Consider the following 17611-nt stretch of genomic DNA (forward strand, 5'->3'; position numbering starts at 1 on the left):
AAGTGGCATTGAGTTGGGAAAAAACATAATTGGTTATACCTCGAGTATATTAATGTTTGTAAAAAAATTGTTCATATAATATATTTCCCTGTCACTTGTTAAGACGTGAAAGAAACGATTTCATTTAAATGAAAACGTAGTGGAATCTACGTGATTCCGACACGTTTGATCAACTTGATAGCAATTTATAAAAATTTAAAGAATAGCAATAAAAATAGGAAAATGGACTGTAAAAATTTTCATTGATTCGTCTTAGATTTCAACGACGGAGTTTTTATGGGAGGTCTCTTCAATCTTTTATAGTCTCGTAAAAAAGTAATCTGACGGCTAAATGGATTGAAAAACTGACGATATCAATAAAACATTGAAGCGATCGTCCGAGCTTCACTAGATACTCAACAACAAGGTGCTAGACAACAACACGGGCCACGCAAAAGTAAAAATAATAATTAAAAGAGCAGTAAAGTATTTACGATGTATAGAGAAAGCTTTTGTGGGTTATTTTGGCCGTAGCCTGCTTATTATATTGCACTCACTGGCGTCGAGAGTTGCATTAAATGTTAAATACAGTGAAACGTCTGACACGATCGCTTAAGCCTCCCTTTTCGTGGCCGGTCGTCTGCCGCCCCCTTAACAGTAAATTATATAAGTCCCGTTCCACGCCTCGAGTCTCAGTTATATACAAAACGATTACACCGCACTCGAGCTTCCTTTTTAAAATTGCATTAAATTGTTGGAGAATGCATTAAAACTAAACAGACGCGGATTGAAGGGTTTCAACTAAAAGTTATTAACGCACTGGAACGGTTCGCTTACCACAAGTTTCTAACCTCCCAGTACGTACTACATGTTTCAAATTTCTCCTTAAATAACCTACATTTACACTACGATGTAAGAAGATTTATGAATGTAAAACTAGCAAAGCTCTGTATATAATGTGGTCATGGCGTGGTATGGTTAGAATACTTCCTGATTACTTTTCGTAAAACTTTAATCATATTTTACGTCATATATGTAATATTAAAATATATTCCAGTATTCCGTTAATACATATTAATATATTTAATAATTTATTAAGGACTTTACAAATTATTATATATATATATAAATTATTTGTCATTTTCATTTACATCGTTAGTGGACGTTGACTAAAGACTGAAATCTAATGAATCACCAGATATTCCTTATATCTATTGAGATATATATATATATATGGGGTGAGCCCCAGTATCTGAAGGTACCGCCAGCCATTCATTATACCAATAATCTTAACTGAATAATTATGAATTTGAATAACGGGTAAAGGAGCTAGAACCAGCTAGTTTCTTTCATACCTATCGCCTAACAACCAATATAAAAATCTAGATTAGTATAATGAAAGTCAGTGAAAATTTATTTCTCTATAAAAATAATTCAAATGTTTAATTTTTTCGAGAAAATCAATACCAATATCATTTCAATTTAACGTGTTTGACGTTAAAAATATTTTTTATTGATACCGATCGGCAATTTTATTTCCATTAATACTTTGAATGGAAGATCAGAAATAGTCTAAATGATATATAATTACACCTAAAATATGTAGAACCTTTCTCATTCTACGGTTATAATACGACGCTGGAGGAAATTATGAAGAATTTACAAAATGGCGTCCTTTGAATACACACTGGCATTCACATTGAAAATATACGGATGCATGAGATTTCACGGAACGAAGCTCAGAGCAGGCATTTACAAACTGACGGCGCGAACTCCTTCACTTGAAAATTCTGTTCATTTTATAAATGTGTATAGTAGAGACTCTTGAAATATAATTAATTTATATAAAAAAATGATTACTATTGACACGGCACATTATTCCAGTGCAATCTAATCAATGTTTGGTTGGCTTTTCTCCCCTCGATGACCCTCGGGCGTTGTGATACAATTCCGTCATTACCTAAACAGCTGTAATATTCCAAATGTATGTCAGTAGCGGTTATAATCGCTTGCACATTTTCTGTCACGACGTACGCGAGATACGTGGTCAGCCACGCCCTCGGGACGCGGTAATTACGATCCTAATAACTTATTACCGTCCCTGTGATGAAGCGTAACTCACGTTATGCCTCCCAAACTAACAGTACGCTATCTCTGCACTCGTTGTGAGAAAGAAAGGAATGGAGGATGTGTTTGTGACTCCTGGTTCATCAACATTATGACGTCATAATAGCATTAGGGGGTTAGTTTCTTTTAGGTTTATTTAACGAATGAGAAGGAATCCATTAAAGATCCGAAGAATTTCCTTGAGGTGAGACGAAATCGATCTGGGCGGGTCGCAGGCCCGCTATAAGCTTCGTACATCCGAATGTATTTTAAAAAGATTCATATCGTTGGAACAATTTCAAACGGCTGCGGAAGCTGAGGTTTTAGAAATCTACAGTTGTATCCGTGTATTGTGTGGGAATGTAACGATCCGCGGATTAACGGAACATAACGGAACGTGAAAGTCCATTATGAAACACATTTAATACTTTAATACGGCCGAATAAATAACAACTGTTCATAATTGTTCCTGTTCATTCACAGTCGAACAATGTTCGCACATTTTCAAATAAAGCAAATGTAAAATATCGCAATGTGCTCTTGAATTTCCTAGCGATATTACGTTCTCTGTCTATTCCGTACAGAGCGCGATACCTTTTAAAGCGTTCTATCGTGTGTTTTAAAAGACACGTCGAATGATGGCACTAAAACTTTCATAGAAAATTTAAAATAGCAGAATTGTATTACAAATTTAGGAATATCGAAGGTTCAAAAGTCTAATACTGAATCGCCTCCGATTTCGGGTTAAATGAGAGTTTTTTTTGTATAAAAAATTTAATAATTCCACTGTTATCGTCTTTTTGACAGCGTTTACAGATTTTGTACAAATATACCTAAACAACTTTATTGATTTTTTTGAAAAACCGCATTTTTTTTAAATAGTTTTTTCTTTTATTCACAATCGCTGTGCTTGTCAAAGAATCCAAGAAGCCTCATTATGATATTAAAGGCAGCGTTTTAATTTTTCCAAGGGTGACGATCTAAGTCGTAGTGGAGGTCGTAGAGGGGATATCGACCGCTCGTAGTGGGGCCGTTCACCCCACTACGGCGTAGCGTAGCGTCCTACTCAAAGACTGTATGTATTGACGATTCGTTGGATTTATGTTTCATACAACTTATGTGTGTCATTGGGTTAAAACATACGAGTAACTTGGGTATCTTTACATATTATTTAAAGACTCACAATCAATATTTTCGTTAAAATAAGCAATTTTGTCATAATATTGTATGTTTTGTCTAATTTTACTGTGAACATATAATAGAGATCTGGTAAATTCGACATACATATGGGAACGCTGTCCCTATGCAATACGACAACGAGTGTTAAGTTTAACAAACATTCAGGTTTATAACAAATAAACATATTAATTTAAAGTTGAAGTATTTCATGACGGGCTTTCAGAATAATTATAAACACACCGTCAAACAGAAGGGATTGTGTTCAACATATGATATACAATGTACAGAACAGATGATAATTAAGAGTTGGGGACGAGGAATTATGTATGGAGGTCTCTTTGAGGATGTTGTGTACTAATTGGAAAAGGTAACATATAGCGAACGAACTTCCATACAAAGAAACATACCCCATAAAGTAATATGCATATATATTTAGACATATATAACTTTCAAGTGAATTAATCCTCCACAATCCTGTGTCATCATTTTTTGTTTTGCTCTATGTATATCGTACGAACCGTCCTCACATCCCTAATACCAATTGAGGTTCGTCCTCGTCACGTCGTTTGTGAGAGCGGGATTGATTAAGTTTATTTTTTCAGCGAGACACATTAATCACGGGGTTAATTAATCACAGGGATCTGTCGATAACACTGACCGCGACCCCAAAGGGACCCTTCGCCCGTTTACGAAGAAATTAGGCTGCGTGCGACGTGACCGGCCTCCAGACACATCAGGATCACAGAACGGGTCGCTGTTGCTGTTGCTGCATTCGTTCACTTTAATAACTATTGTGTAACATCTTCATATACAACATAATACAATCATAACTATAGTATTCTACACAGATATTGTCCCGTCAGATTCACCATTACTTTTCGTCTCTTTAAATGTTATTCCATCACAACACACGAAGAGCTGACAAATGCTTGTTTGTTTTAACGCGGAATGTATTTGCTTTGAAGCCAATATTGCGCCTAAATTGTTTTCAGACCAGTTAAAGGTTTCGCATAAAGAGAAAAAACGGCCATTTAAATTTGAGATTTAACGTATTATTCATCCAGCGTTTTGTTCACGCTTTGAAGAAATATATTTTATTCTCATAAATATATATAAAGGTGTTATTTAGTTTAATATATGATGCTACGACTATTTAATATTACATCTTATATTAATAATGAGTTTGTTACAGTCTCTTATAAATCATTCGGTTCAACGATAAGTATAAGTAACAACGCCAATTCAACCTCTTAGGCCAAAACTAAAATATCTGTCAATGTTTTACTATCTGTTTCGGCAACGCATAAGGAACTGTTTGGGATATTCCGAATGAAGCTATTTTTATAGTTATGAGGGACAAGAAAATAAAATCTTATTACTACGTAACCTTCTGACAAACCGAATAAGATTGCCATTGTGACGTATTTGTATTATATAATGACAATATATGTATAAATTAAATATATGTAGAAATCAAAGTTATTATTTTATCCTATAATTTTCATTTAACCGAATCCTAGAGTCATACTTCACCGAATTTAGATCAGTCGACAATCTTCGCCTCATTTCATCAGCTCTATAATTATCACAAAACACTTTAGCAGGATTATTCAAACTATCAACAATGTTTTTTTCTTTGGTCGGCTGGACAAACGTCGGCTGATTATTATCTTCGGTGTATTTAAGTAATTATATCTGCGTTAAATTCAGTTAAAGATTGCAAATTAATCTCTAGTTTGTTTGAAATTGATTGTACATTTTCTTTCAAATTCCAGTCGCCCATTGAACGTAACACAATCTATGTGAGTAGATAATATAAAATAAAAGTGCGGCTGTATTTAGAATATCAGCTCATTTCATATCTTAGAATTATATGGATTAAAAGGTAATCATCTTTTTACGCAATCACAACGATAAAAACAATTAATATGCAGCATACATTAAGGCGTGACACACAACCGTCGTCCGCTACAAAACACTGTTACAAATAACATTCCATTATAGATAACTTCTAACAAATTTATTAGATTATATAGAAATAAATATAACTCATCTCAGGACCGTACACCATCAGTCAGTATATTGTATGTATGTTTCATTATCAAATGTCAAATGTGTTCCGTTTTAAGTGACAAATGAAAAATTAATTTTATATCATTTGAGACATAAACACAACATTCCCATATCCTCGTCTCTGATGTAGCATATAATCATTTATTACGTCATAATATTTCCTTAGAGAATATCATTATATCCCTATGCCTGTTGTCTTCAAATCCCTTATACGTTCGACCTCACTCCAATCATTTGTATTGTGACACTCGTCTCGAACAATCCCACTGAGGCCGTGCGCGAGCTGCTTTAGTTATATCTGATAGGTTGATTATCAACACATAGATATAAAATCAGGTTTTCCAAAAAAAGAAGTACTACAAATCATGATAGCATAAGCACTGGTGGTAAATAATCAGCGATAATAGTTCAGTATAGTTAACATTTCCGCCGCGATGGGGTCGTGTAAAGCGTTGGGCATAACTGCCGCCCTTTTCTTGGGCTTAATACTGGTTGGAGGTAAATCTTGTATTAGGATCAAAACGCTTCAGACTAACTTGCTGGTATGTGAGTTTCGATGTAAAGCAGGAACAGCTTGAACTGCGAGTTATTTTTTGTTTAGGTATTATCACAGTAGCAGTGTTGTGGTCTCAAGATAATGCAGTTGACCCTCCGATTATTATTCCCACTGACTGGTGGGAGCACTGCGTTCTCTATCAGATTTATCCTCGCTCTTTCAAAGACACCGACGGAGATGGCATCGGAGATTTAAAAGGTAAATACTTAACACCTATTGTATTATATAATCGATCTTGAGAGAAAAAACATGTTGTTGTTGTTTTTGTTATACTTACGAGTCGAACAATACTGTGTCAAAAAATATTTGCAATAACATACTCTTGTAAAGCAAATTATACGCATTATAAATTAACAAAAACATGGAAAGGTGATGGAAAAATGTAAGCAAAATGAAATATGAAGCCTCATGAATAAACATGATACATCAAATTCAAATAAATCTTAATGCAGACGGACAAAAAGTAAAGGAAAAAGGAAAAAAATGAATTTGATATCAATAACATAGCAATAACAAAATATTAGTCGACTCTATGTCCGGGTGTTTGATCTCAGCTCCAAAGACAGGTTTCAAAAAAATGATGACAACAGTTAATTATATAAATAACAAAAACAACATTATAGTTATTTGAAACTATTATATTACACCGCTTATATTTTTGTGGCGAACACAAAGAGGTTGTTAGGGTCACCGGAATGCCTTAATAGTTTCCTGCCTTTACAAACATGAATATGTAATGTTACTGCTTGTCTAAATTCTAAAGTCAGTGTTTTGGAGGAGAAACAGAGATTAAAGTGTGTTTATGGCATTAAAATTATTAATATCATACTACAATATTAACAACCAAAAACTGTCAACGCGATTACTAAGAAATATTATTTTGGCATATTAATTTAGTGCCACTTTTATGACACGTTTGATTTTAATAACAGGTATCACCCAAGAGCTCGAGCATTTCGTGGATGCCGGAGTGGACGCTATATGGATGTCTCCGATATTTGCCTCCCCGATGGTGGACTTCGGATATGACATCAGCAACTTTTACGAGATACATTACGAGTACGGAACCATGGAGGACTTCGAGGCTCTCCTTGAGAAGGCGCATCGTTTAGGTAAAAAAAATTGTTAAAACATTTAAAGTTCCATTACCTTCTTTCTTATATGTACATATGTAAGTAATAACTGATTACTATGACAGCTTGACATATGATATTTTCAATTGATTTTTATCGTTCATATAAACGGAAGCGAATTAATATTATCCGAGGGAGATAACATTAGCGCATTTGATAAAACTTTATTTATAATTATTTAAAAAAAAATTATGCATAAAACACTGGCTCAACGAGTGCGAGTCTCGACACTTGGCTTCCATGTAAAGGAATCCTATGTGTTCGTCGTCTTTATGACTTCCCTTTGATACAAAATCCTTTCATCTTTTATTGGAACAAGCGAACTGAACTTTACTTATTTGTAATATAGAGTTAAAATAGTTTTCATTTAATACGACATCGTCTGCCTTAACGATATGGAAATCGACAAATATTTTTGTTATCTTAGATCTAATTTGTTGTATTAAAAAAAACAAATCAGGGGAAGGATTCCGTGATAACATTTTTTGTTTTTGTATATAACATATGAAGCAGATAATGATCGGAATTTCCAATTCCGTATGATATTGACGATTCAATAACAATTACTGCGCATTCTCATTTCCACGAGGAATATTCTTTTCAAATGTTAATGTTTAATATCTTAATAATATATATATATATTAATATATATATATATATATATATATATATATATATATATATATATATATATATATAATTCCTTGTGCATTCCCAAAATGCTGATCAAATTACTAGGTACACACATTCTTATCACACTCGCGGTCTCCGGCTAGTTTCTAAAAAAATGTATACATAAAGAAGGCTATAATTATTGTCGAACTTCTTTGACGGTGTATTTGTTTGTTTAGAACAAGAAATCTAATTATGTTAATGATGGTCCCATTATATATTTAAAAATAATATTTACACTTCCTTTTTCATTTGATATTATTTATTTAGGAATAAAGGTGTTATTGGATTTCGTGCCTAACCATGCAAGCAATGAATCGGATTACTTTAAGAAATCAGAAGCCAGAGATCCCGAATATGAAGATTTTTTCGTTTGGGCGGACGGGATCCCGGATCCAAACAATGCCAGTAACATTTTACCTCCATCTAACTGGGTAAGTAAGATAGCTAACATTTGATAAAAATAATTCTGATTGTTTTAGAAGCCTAGTTAAATAAACGAGACCATTGGTTATAATTATTAGGTAAGCCAATTTGATGGATCAGCATGGCAATGGAGCCCAATTCGTCAGCAGTTTTACCTTCACCAATTTGCAGTTCAGCAAGCTGACTTTAACTTTAGGAACGAGTCGGTCAGACAAGAGATGAAGAACATCATGAAATTCTGGCTCGACAAAGGGGCAGACGGATTCAGAGTCGACGCTCTGCCTTTTCTCATGGAAGCTGATCCTGCTGACTACGGCGGTAGATATCCTGATGATCCCCTTAGCGGAAAAATTGGACTTGAACCTCATCAACTAGGATACACCATTCCTCTGTACACTAAAGATCTCATTGAATTATACGATGTAGTTTACGAATGGCGAGAATACGTGGATCAATATTGGAAGGAAAATGGCGGAGACACTCGGTAAGTCGTTAGGAGTATTATATATGAACAACTTTGTTATGAAGATAAAACAGTCAATGATAAAAGTTTTAATAAGGATCTTATAACTCAAGAACTCTTCGAAGTATGGCTAGGCTTCTTAAATCAAACTTCGCAAGTCAACCCAAGTCTGAAAGTTTATAGTAGAGACGGTCTGTTACACTTTTACACAACGGAAATTTTCAAGTTTTCAAAAGCGTTAATTTTATATATATGTAAATAAAATGCTCTATCAATATTTTATAATTACAAACATTTATGCTAATGTTTCAGAGTGCTGTTGTCCGAAGGTTACGCAAATATCTCCATGACGATGCTTTACTATGGTAACAAACAGGGAAAATTCGGTGCCCACTTCCCCTTCAACTTTGATTTCATTACCGATGTCTCTAATAATTCAAATGCAAGGGACTTCGTTTACACCATTCAGAAATGGCTCACGTACAAGCCCTTCGCAGCAACAGCTAACTGGGTGGTACGCACAAAAATATATACGATAATAACAGATAATTATGAAGAGATTCAATGTATATCAAGAAAAAATTGAATCCTTAAAGCCTTTTTTTTATATATTACGTTACAGTCACATAAAAAAAAATTGTTTACAGTTTGGCAATCATGACAATAATAGGATGGCAACTCGATTCCGAGAAGACATGGTGGATGGTCTTAACGCCCTGGCCATGATACTACCAGGTGTAGCTGTCACCTACCAGGGAGAAGAGATCGGTATGCAAGATGGGTACGTGAGCTGGGAGGATACAGTTGATGTAGAAGCCCTCAACAGAGGCGACAACGAAACCTACATGCTTTACTCGCGAGACCCAGCAAGAACCCCATACCAATGGAACGGTTCACTCAATGCCGGTTTCTCAACCGCCAACAAAACATGGCTACCGGTGGCTGATAACTATAAGGAACTAAACCTACAAGCTCAAAAGGCAGCTAATGTTAGCCATTTTAAAGTAAGTTATTTTATAATGATTCTTTATTGTTGCATTGAAACTGCTCGTTACGAATAATAATAAAATCTTATTGATAATTTTTTTTTTATGCTACTTTAGGTTTATCAAAAATTAACAGCTCTTCGCAAGGAGATGTCTATGATCCATGGAGATTACGAAGTGAGAGCGTTTTCCGATCGCTCCTTCTACGTAGTACGAAACTTCAGGACCTACGACACATTTGTCTTATTGTTCAACGTCGCCGATACAGCAGATATTATCAATCTAACTAGAATCCAAGACATAAAAGTGCCCTCCACTGTTGAAGTAGCCAGTATTCATTCCAGTAGGAGAGCAGGGTAAGGGTTTTTGCATATATTTTAAAATTTACAAAAAGACACTGTTTGTTTTGGTAATTCCTACATCTTGTTTCCTTAGTGACGTCATCGAAGAAAACCTGATACAACTAGAAGCAGGAGAGGCGCTAGTGCTTCGAGATGCGCCATTGGAATAACGCACTTGTTTTGTTTATAAGTAGATTTGTACGTTTATGTTTAATTTAAATAACTATATAATATGCTAATTTATTTATAACTAGATTAAATATGATATCATAACTTAAAAAATGTTTTGTTTATATCTGGTCCGAAAATTAAAGGAAGTAAAAAGTGCAGCGAAACGATGTACGATGCTTTACCATATCTCCAGTCCATGTATTGATAAAGAAAGAATACCCCTTTCCTGTTTTACCTTAAAACCCCGTAATATTTCATTAGAAAACTGTTTTTAGTTTCAACTTCTTTTCAAAATTATATTATGTTTCAATTCAGACAGTTTTTTCTAAGTACAAGGCCACAAGTATAAAAAAATACAGATTTCATAATTTTCTATTCCCGTAATAAATTTCTTAAGGCTATAAGATTGAAGACTTTAGCGAGTAATCATTGAAATAAAAATAATAATTTTCGGATTTACTTCACGTTTATAAGTTGTCGTGCTTCAACACCATCATGTGTTTTTAGGTGTTTGATATACCAAGCTCGTCTCTTGTAATTTTTCCGGTACGTAGGATTTCAAAACCGTATTCCCGCTGTTTTCACCGTTTACATCGACCGGTGGACAGATTTTTCGCCCCCTCCCCTCACTCGGACTGTCCTAGGGGTAATTTTCTTTATTATACTTTTAGCTTCATAAATACCGGGCTGGGCTTGCTGGGCCGTTGCCCTCGGCTATCTTTCCAGCAGGCATCTGTCTTTCCAGCGCCACCTGTCTTTCCAGCGTCAACCCGACTCTCCGAGCAGTCGTTTTAAATGAGACGAAACCTCTTAGCATTCAATGGATTCACTGTGCGGGTGCTGGGTCCATCGCGTTGCAGGGAGAGGACCTTCAACAGTGCCTGGGATTTGTGACACAGGTGTAGGTTTAAGGAGCCCCTGTCTAACATGCGTTAAACGCTCACCTTCACCGTCCAAGCTCCTTTCTCTACCTAACCAAATTTGAAAAGAATCTACTAGGGCTGCCTTCCAAGTACGTTCCAAGAATGAATTGATATTAGTTCTGGACAGGCCCAAGTCTTTTAGTAGGTTGTAGAGAGATTTTACCGTTATACCTCTCGCTCCTACTTCTACCGCGTACAAATCCACGACGAACCTATTTCTAGTGAGTTCGTTAGTGAGCTCGTAATACTTGTCGACCTTGATGGCATGGTCTTTGGGGGTTTTAGTTACCCGAATAACTCTATTAATAAAACGTGCTTTAAAATTTGCGAATACAGAAATATGTCTGGGCGGGACGACGTCGCACAAATATCCTCAGATTTTTTTCTCATACGTATTCATCATCATAGTCCAATCAATCAACTTACGATTTATGTAGATCGAAGTCTGAAAGTAAACTTAACATGTAAATGCTTTTTATTTTATCCATAAATAGCTTTGTTCTGATCCGTTGTTTCTATTTATAAAATTTGAACTGGATTTTAAATATGATAACTATGTACTGAATTTGATTGTTACATATAGAATAACAAGCAATTATCACAAAAAACTATATGAAATTGGATTCAGTATGTAACGAGCTATACTCTTCATTTTTTTTTTAATTTATTAAATGCAATAAAATCAAATGAAAATTATTAGTTAGTAGATTTTCGAAGTGCGTTTAAATCTTTCGTTTGGGTTATATTCAGATTTCATTTTACGATTAGTTTAAATCAAGATAGTTGAAAGTTATTCATTTAAAATTGTTTTTATTTTTGTGCAAATTTAATAAATTAATAGTGAAATTGTATCGAATCTTACTTTTTTAAAAGTCAATTTTTATCTTCTTTCGAAGATCAGAATTGGGATACGTACCTTTTGAACCCCGTTTGGTAAGGCCTTGTTATTTCAACTTACCCACACATTTCTTTTTCAGTTCTTTTTAAATATTTCATTATAACATTTTTTAGATACTCTAAGTTATTTTAAATATGTTACGTTGTTATCAAGAATATTAATGTGTGTTAATTACTTTGATTAAGGGGTGAATAAACGTTTATTGCGTTTGTGTGTTAATACGTTAATTTCTTTCGATCATACTTATTTTACTTTGTTACTAAAATGTCTGAACGTGAACGCAATTGCAGCCGCAGTGGCCGTGACAGTAACCCTCGTCGTGATCGTAGCGGGTGTCAGGGTAATAGATCCCGCGAGCAATCCCTTGATGAGAATAACATGTTGAGATTTGAAATGAAGGCAATGATGTTTGGTCTTAAGACGTTAGAGGCGAAAACAAGGGCTTCACCCAGGCCGCGCCACGCGTCGGTGAATTCACACGAGTGGGACGTGAAGCGATCATCCTCAGGATCCGAGACCTCGCTCGATCACGACAAGTAGACGACGCGGGTATACCGTTGGAAATAGTACAGGCAAGTGTTAACAATTGCATTGCTAGTGCCATCAGATCAATTAGTACGGCCGCAAAATAATTGATAAATTAATAATTAATAGTGAAATTGTATCGAATATTATTTTTTTGAAAAGTCAATTCTTATCTTATTTCTAAGAATATATATATTTTTAATAGTTTTTTTTTTTTTTGTTTGCAAAATAATAATGTTTTTTCCGTGTTAGTAATATCTAAAAATATGAAAAATGTTCCAATCTATCCACCGCAGTAAGGTCTCGGTATAAACATACAAATCTGTTTGGAACAACATGAAAAGTGTGCAAGCTTTAGTAGCGCCTGTTAAAAAAAATGCCTATTTGGACGTTGATTGTCATTGCTATTTTGAAAATATAATATTTTATTTGATTTTAATAGTAGGTGTAATTTTATTTCAAATTTCAAACGTCTTTGATATGTATTATAAAACGATATCGAATGATTGTGTACAAAACAGTATATTAAGTTTACTTGAAAGTTATAATTTAACAAGACCATATAACGTATCTAAAGATTTTCGCATGTACACATTTAAATGAAACTAGAAAGTAATGAAAAACGTCTGTTCTCTGTAAATCTTAGTTTCATTCAAATCTTATAAGATATCGCAGTTTTGTTTAAAATCCTATATTCATGAACGATTCTCTTAAACCATCTATTTTCGACGAATCATCTCACTGCCATTATTATTGTATACTAAACGAATAATGTTACACAAAGGAGCAGAGAGTATTGAATATAACATAGCTGAAACATTCCTCTCTTGAACTCAACTTTTCTCGATATTTTGTAAGAATCTTTCCTACAATCTTAGGTTAAATATTTTTTCTGGAATTCACGTTACTTTCTAAAATGCAAAATAAACTGCAGAAAGAGACTTTATATATTCAAACCTTTGTAAACGAAAATATAAAACAATGTTATTATAAACGTGACCAACATAATGATCAGCACAACGACACTAACAGGCGGTATTCAACAAACATGATTCTAGAAAAAAGATATACATTGATGTAATAATAGCAATAAATATTAAAGTGATCGTTTTATTTTGGACAATAAAATAATATTTCGAACGATTACCTATCAGATAAAGAGACCTCCAAAGAATTCAGGACATTCAAGATGGTGTCTTGTGTGAAAGCGGTCGGTGTCTCCGTCTTGGTGCTGGTGGTTTTGGGAGTGGTTGTGGGAAGTATCACCTGGGCGGTTCTCGCATCCCAAGGACCAGCCCCGCCGGAACTGAAACCCTTGGACTGGTGGGAACATACCATCATCTACCAGATCTATCCGAGATCCTTCAAGGACAGCGATGGAGATGGTATTGGGGACATAAGAGGTTAATGAATTGCTCCCGAATAAAATAAAATGCGTCTATTAAGTTGTACATGAACAAACTGTCTATCCATAACTTTTTACTCGCTGCGACACATTTCACTATAGCAAATTCTTCTAACGAGATGCAAAATGTAAATAAGGTAACAATTTAAAGCTTTTTATGGAATGTGATTTATCTCGCTGATCTCGTTACTTGAAGAAACTCGAAGCATAGAGTTAGGACGGTTCCCCACACTCCACAGTATAAAATATTCAGAAACATGAAATATTGAATATTTAAAAAAGAAATCATTTTCGGGTAAACATTTTTTAAATATAATCTATTTCGTTTTTGTAAACCACCGTTATATTAATTTATTTTATAACTTTTACATCGCAATATTCTCTCCCTACACTATAAATCCTCGTATTTTTAATTAAAGTACCCTATTTATAATTAATAATTGAAGTTTTTTAACGAGATCCATCTTAAATAGACCAAGTCACATTAGGTAGACAGGGAGGTGTTTTAAAAACAGAACGTGAATCCATATTACGTATGCATGTATGTCCTGTTTATAATATTAGAATTTTCGGTTTAATGGATTGTTTAAAACACCGAAATAATCTGCAGCGATTAGTGATTTCATTGGTATTTGTATTGAAAATAAACCAAAATTAATAGTGCATTAACCGAAATAGAGCTAATTATAACGTACTAGTTTGTACCTGGGGTTTCATTACCGTTTACCAAAGAACCTTGCTGTTCTTTACACTCATTCTGATATCAGAGAATTTTATTAAAGTCGTTTATTTTTGCTGTTATTTAAGAAAATCCCGATACATAATGTTTTGGTTTGGTGATCTCACTGTACAGGAACAATAACAAAAACCATTTCGTGCATTGGAATTTTAACGAAAAGGGCATTTGTAAAACATTAAAATGTATTAAAATATAAATAATAAAATAATGAATCCTTATAACTTCTCTTAATATTTTGCACTCTGTTCTTAAAAATCTAGGCATCATAATGGAGTTGGAACATCTCGCTGACATCGGCGTCGGCGCTATCTGGATGTCACCGGTGTTCGTCTCTCCGATGGTTGACTTCGGCTATGATATCAGTGACTTTTACAACATCCACAGTGAATATGGGACCATGCAAGATTTTGAAAGCTTAGTGCAAAAGGCACACGAACTCGGTAATTCTATTGCGAAATATTGTCTTTTATGTACATATATCAAAATATATGAAGAATAAATATACTCTGCCTTTTAGGTATAAAAGTTCTTCTAGATTATGTCCCGAACCACGCAAGTACCGAATCTAATTATTTTAAGAAATCAGAAGCAAGAGAGACTGGATACGAAAACTATTTTGTTTGGGCTGATCCCATTATTGATCCGAATAACGCCAGCAACCGCCTGGTTCCATCCAACTGGGTAAACATGTCGGATTATTAATATTTCTTTTGCCGTAATTTACTATTTATTCTATTTTTCCTATATAATATAATATTCGCAATTTGCTTTCAGATCAGTCAATTCGGTGGCACCGTTTGGGAATGGAACGAGGCGAGACAACAATATTATTTGCACCAATTTGCTATCGAACAAGCAGATTTCAACTTTAGGGAGAAGGCTGTTAGAGATGAGATGATAAATATAATGAGGTATTGGTTTAATAAGGGAGTTGATGGTTATAGATTAGACGCTATCCCGCATCTCTTTGAAGCAGACCCTAATGATCACGGAGGAGTGTACCCAGATGAGCCTTTGAGCGGTAACATGTTTTTAAATCCCAATCAACCCGGCTACACCACTCAAGTTTATGTCAGAGATCGAATAGAACTGTACGATGTTGTTTATGAATGGAGAGATTTCGCTGATAACTTTAAGAAAGATAACGGGACGGAGACGAAGTAAGCTAGATGTTACCGTGATGTTGTTTATAATGTAATAATGATACATCAAATTATGTTATAGCACGTTGCTGTTTTTTGTATTCGTAGGATTCTTTTGGCGGAAGCCTATGCCAATATTACGATGACTATGTTGTACTATGGCAACGAGAAAGATAGACACGGAGCCCATTTCCCTTTCAATTTCGATTTCATAACTAGCTTGTCAGCTCAATCCAACGCTCGAGACTTCGTGTACGTTATTCAACGCTGGTTAACATACATGCCGGCGGGTAGAGTCGCTAATTGGGTGGTAAGTCAAAAGACACACAAGTCGTACCGAGTTCTGAATAAGTAAGTATTAATCGTAAGTTCTTTGACAGTTTGGTAATCACGATCAAAATAGAATGCCATCCCGGTTCAGACATAATATGGTGGATGGTTTGAATTCATTAAATATGATGCTGCCGGGAGTGGCTATAACATACCAAGGGGAGGAAATTGGTATGAGGGATGGTTATGTGAGTTGGGAGGATACCGTGGATGTAAATGCTTGTAACCAGGGAAACCCTGACAACTATTTAGATTACTCCAGGGATCCAGCTAGAACTCCTTATCAGTGGGATAATACGACTAATGCAGGATTCTCGAGCAGTTCAAAGACCTGGTTACCGGTAGCCCAAGATTACGTGGAAATAAACCTACAAGCACAAAGAGAAGCAGAACGAAGTCATTACAAGGTTCGTCTTTCTTATCATTGCTATAGAAAAAACTTCTTTGGTTCAATTAAAACTAGATTTGACAAAAAAGTTATATAACATACTAAAACCACCTTTTAATTTAGGTGTATAAAACCATGAGCAATTTACGTAAAGAACCGACTCTATCACACGGAAACTACTACGCGAAGGCTCTGTCTGAACACACCTTCGTTTTGGTGCGGCATTTGATTACGTATGACACATTTGCCTTGGTATTTAACGTTGGAAACGAGCTTGACATCATTGATCTGTCAACGGTCGACTTCTTAACCGAACCTCTAACAGTCCACACATCCAGTATTCATTCCAACAGACTGCCAGGGCAAGTAGCTTGATGTACTTATAAATATGACTCAAACATAAACAATATTCTCGGAAGCTGTGTCTATTGGCTTATACTTGACACTTTACCTCAAACACTCGTTGTTTAAACTTTCAGTTATACTTATTATTTAATGTAAATTAAAAAACAATTTAAATTCACGTAACCGAATACTGCTTATGTTAAATACATAATAACAGGTTTGCTCGTACAACCTGTTTTGTGAAAAAAAAATTAAAAACTTTTGTGTTTTCCTCGTTCCGTAACAACCAAATAACAGCTATTATTTTCAAATTTGCATCGTAATCCTGTCGGCAGCGTTCGTTCGCTAATTTAATTATTAATTCATAGTATACGACTAGTAGATGTATTCATGATTTTGATGAACATAAAACTAAACATTATAATTTTCTGTTGAAGAATATATTAAGAATACTGCACATGTGCATGAATAGTGAAAAGCATTTATGAGAATAATTGCACTGATGGCATAACTCATTAATAATCTTAATAAAGTCATTCATATTTATAGGGATCGTGTTCCCCGAGTGAATATAACACTCGGCGCGGGAGAAGCGATCGTGCTGCGAGCTCCTCCGACCTAACAGATGATATAATAATAACATTATGACATATATGTATGTAATTGTTACTACAAATATAAGCTTGGTCATAAAATATTATCGTTTTATTACATATACTTTCCGCCCTTTATTATAACGGCAATACGTGAAGATAATGTTAATATAAAAACTTGCAGATTCGACGAACCCGATAAGCAATTGGATAAAATTTGTCGTATCATAATCGAAAG

General features: G+C 34.7%; 3 protein-coding genes across 4 annotated transcripts in view; 2 read left to right on the plus strand and 1 right to left on the minus strand.

Annotated features, from left to right (window-relative positions):
* The window catches only part of LOC116765311 (uncharacterized), a 38976-nt gene that overhangs the window by 16900 nt on the left and 4465 nt on the right, over nucleotides 1–17611 (minus strand). The window lies entirely within an intron of this gene.
* LOC116765308 (maltase A1-like) lies at nucleotides 5645–10175 on the plus strand. The gene is made up of 9 exons (XM_032654753.2): nucleotides 5645–5835; nucleotides 5939–6091; nucleotides 6826–7005; nucleotides 7969–8132; nucleotides 8223–8608; nucleotides 8900–9101; nucleotides 9235–9591; nucleotides 9691–9929; nucleotides 10009–10175. The coding sequence occupies exons 1-9, from the start codon at nucleotides 5772–5774 to the stop codon at nucleotides 10082–10084; spliced, it is 1821 nt and encodes a 606-aa protein (XP_032510644.2). The 5' UTR covers nucleotides 5645–5771; the 3' UTR covers nucleotides 10085–10175.
* LOC116765310 (maltase A1-like) lies at nucleotides 13596–17469 on the plus strand. The gene is made up of 8 exons (XM_032654755.2): nucleotides 13596–13834; nucleotides 14836–15015; nucleotides 15093–15256; nucleotides 15350–15735; nucleotides 15826–16027; nucleotides 16098–16454; nucleotides 16559–16797; nucleotides 17330–17469. The coding sequence occupies exons 1-8, from the start codon at nucleotides 13621–13623 to the stop codon at nucleotides 17400–17402; spliced, it is 1815 nt and encodes a 604-aa protein (XP_032510646.2). The 5' UTR covers nucleotides 13596–13620; the 3' UTR covers nucleotides 17403–17469.

The sequence above is a fragment of the Danaus plexippus genome, chromosome 2, assembly GCF_018135715.1.
Source record: "Danaus plexippus chromosome 2, MEX_DaPlex, whole genome shotgun sequence".
Taxonomy (NCBI): domain Eukaryota; kingdom Metazoa; phylum Arthropoda; class Insecta; order Lepidoptera; family Nymphalidae; genus Danaus; species Danaus plexippus.

Coding starts and splice junctions, on each gene's coding strand:
- LOC116765308 (XM_032654753.2), top strand. CDS start 5,772: ATGGGGTCGTGTAAAGCGTTGGGCATAACTGCCGCCCTTTTCTTGGGC. Junction 8,609..8,899: donor GAAAATGGCGGAGACACTCG/GTAAGTCGTTAG, acceptor CTAATGTTTCAG/AGTGCTGTTGTCCGAAGGTT. Junction 9,930..10,008: donor CATTCCAGTAGGAGAGCAGG/GTAAGGGTTTTT, acceptor TTGTTTCCTTAG/TGACGTCATCGAAGAAAACC.
- LOC116765310 (XM_032654755.2), top strand. CDS start 13,621: ATGGTGTCTTGTGTGAAAGCGGTCGGTGTCTCCGTCTTGGTGCTGGTG. Junction 15,257..15,349: donor GCCTGGTTCCATCCAACTGG/GTAAACATGTCG, acceptor ATTTGCTTTCAG/ATCAGTCAATTCGGTGGCAC. Junction 16,798..17,329: donor CATTCCAACAGACTGCCAGG/GCAAGTAGCTTG, acceptor TCATATTTATAG/GGATCGTGTTCCCCGAGTGA.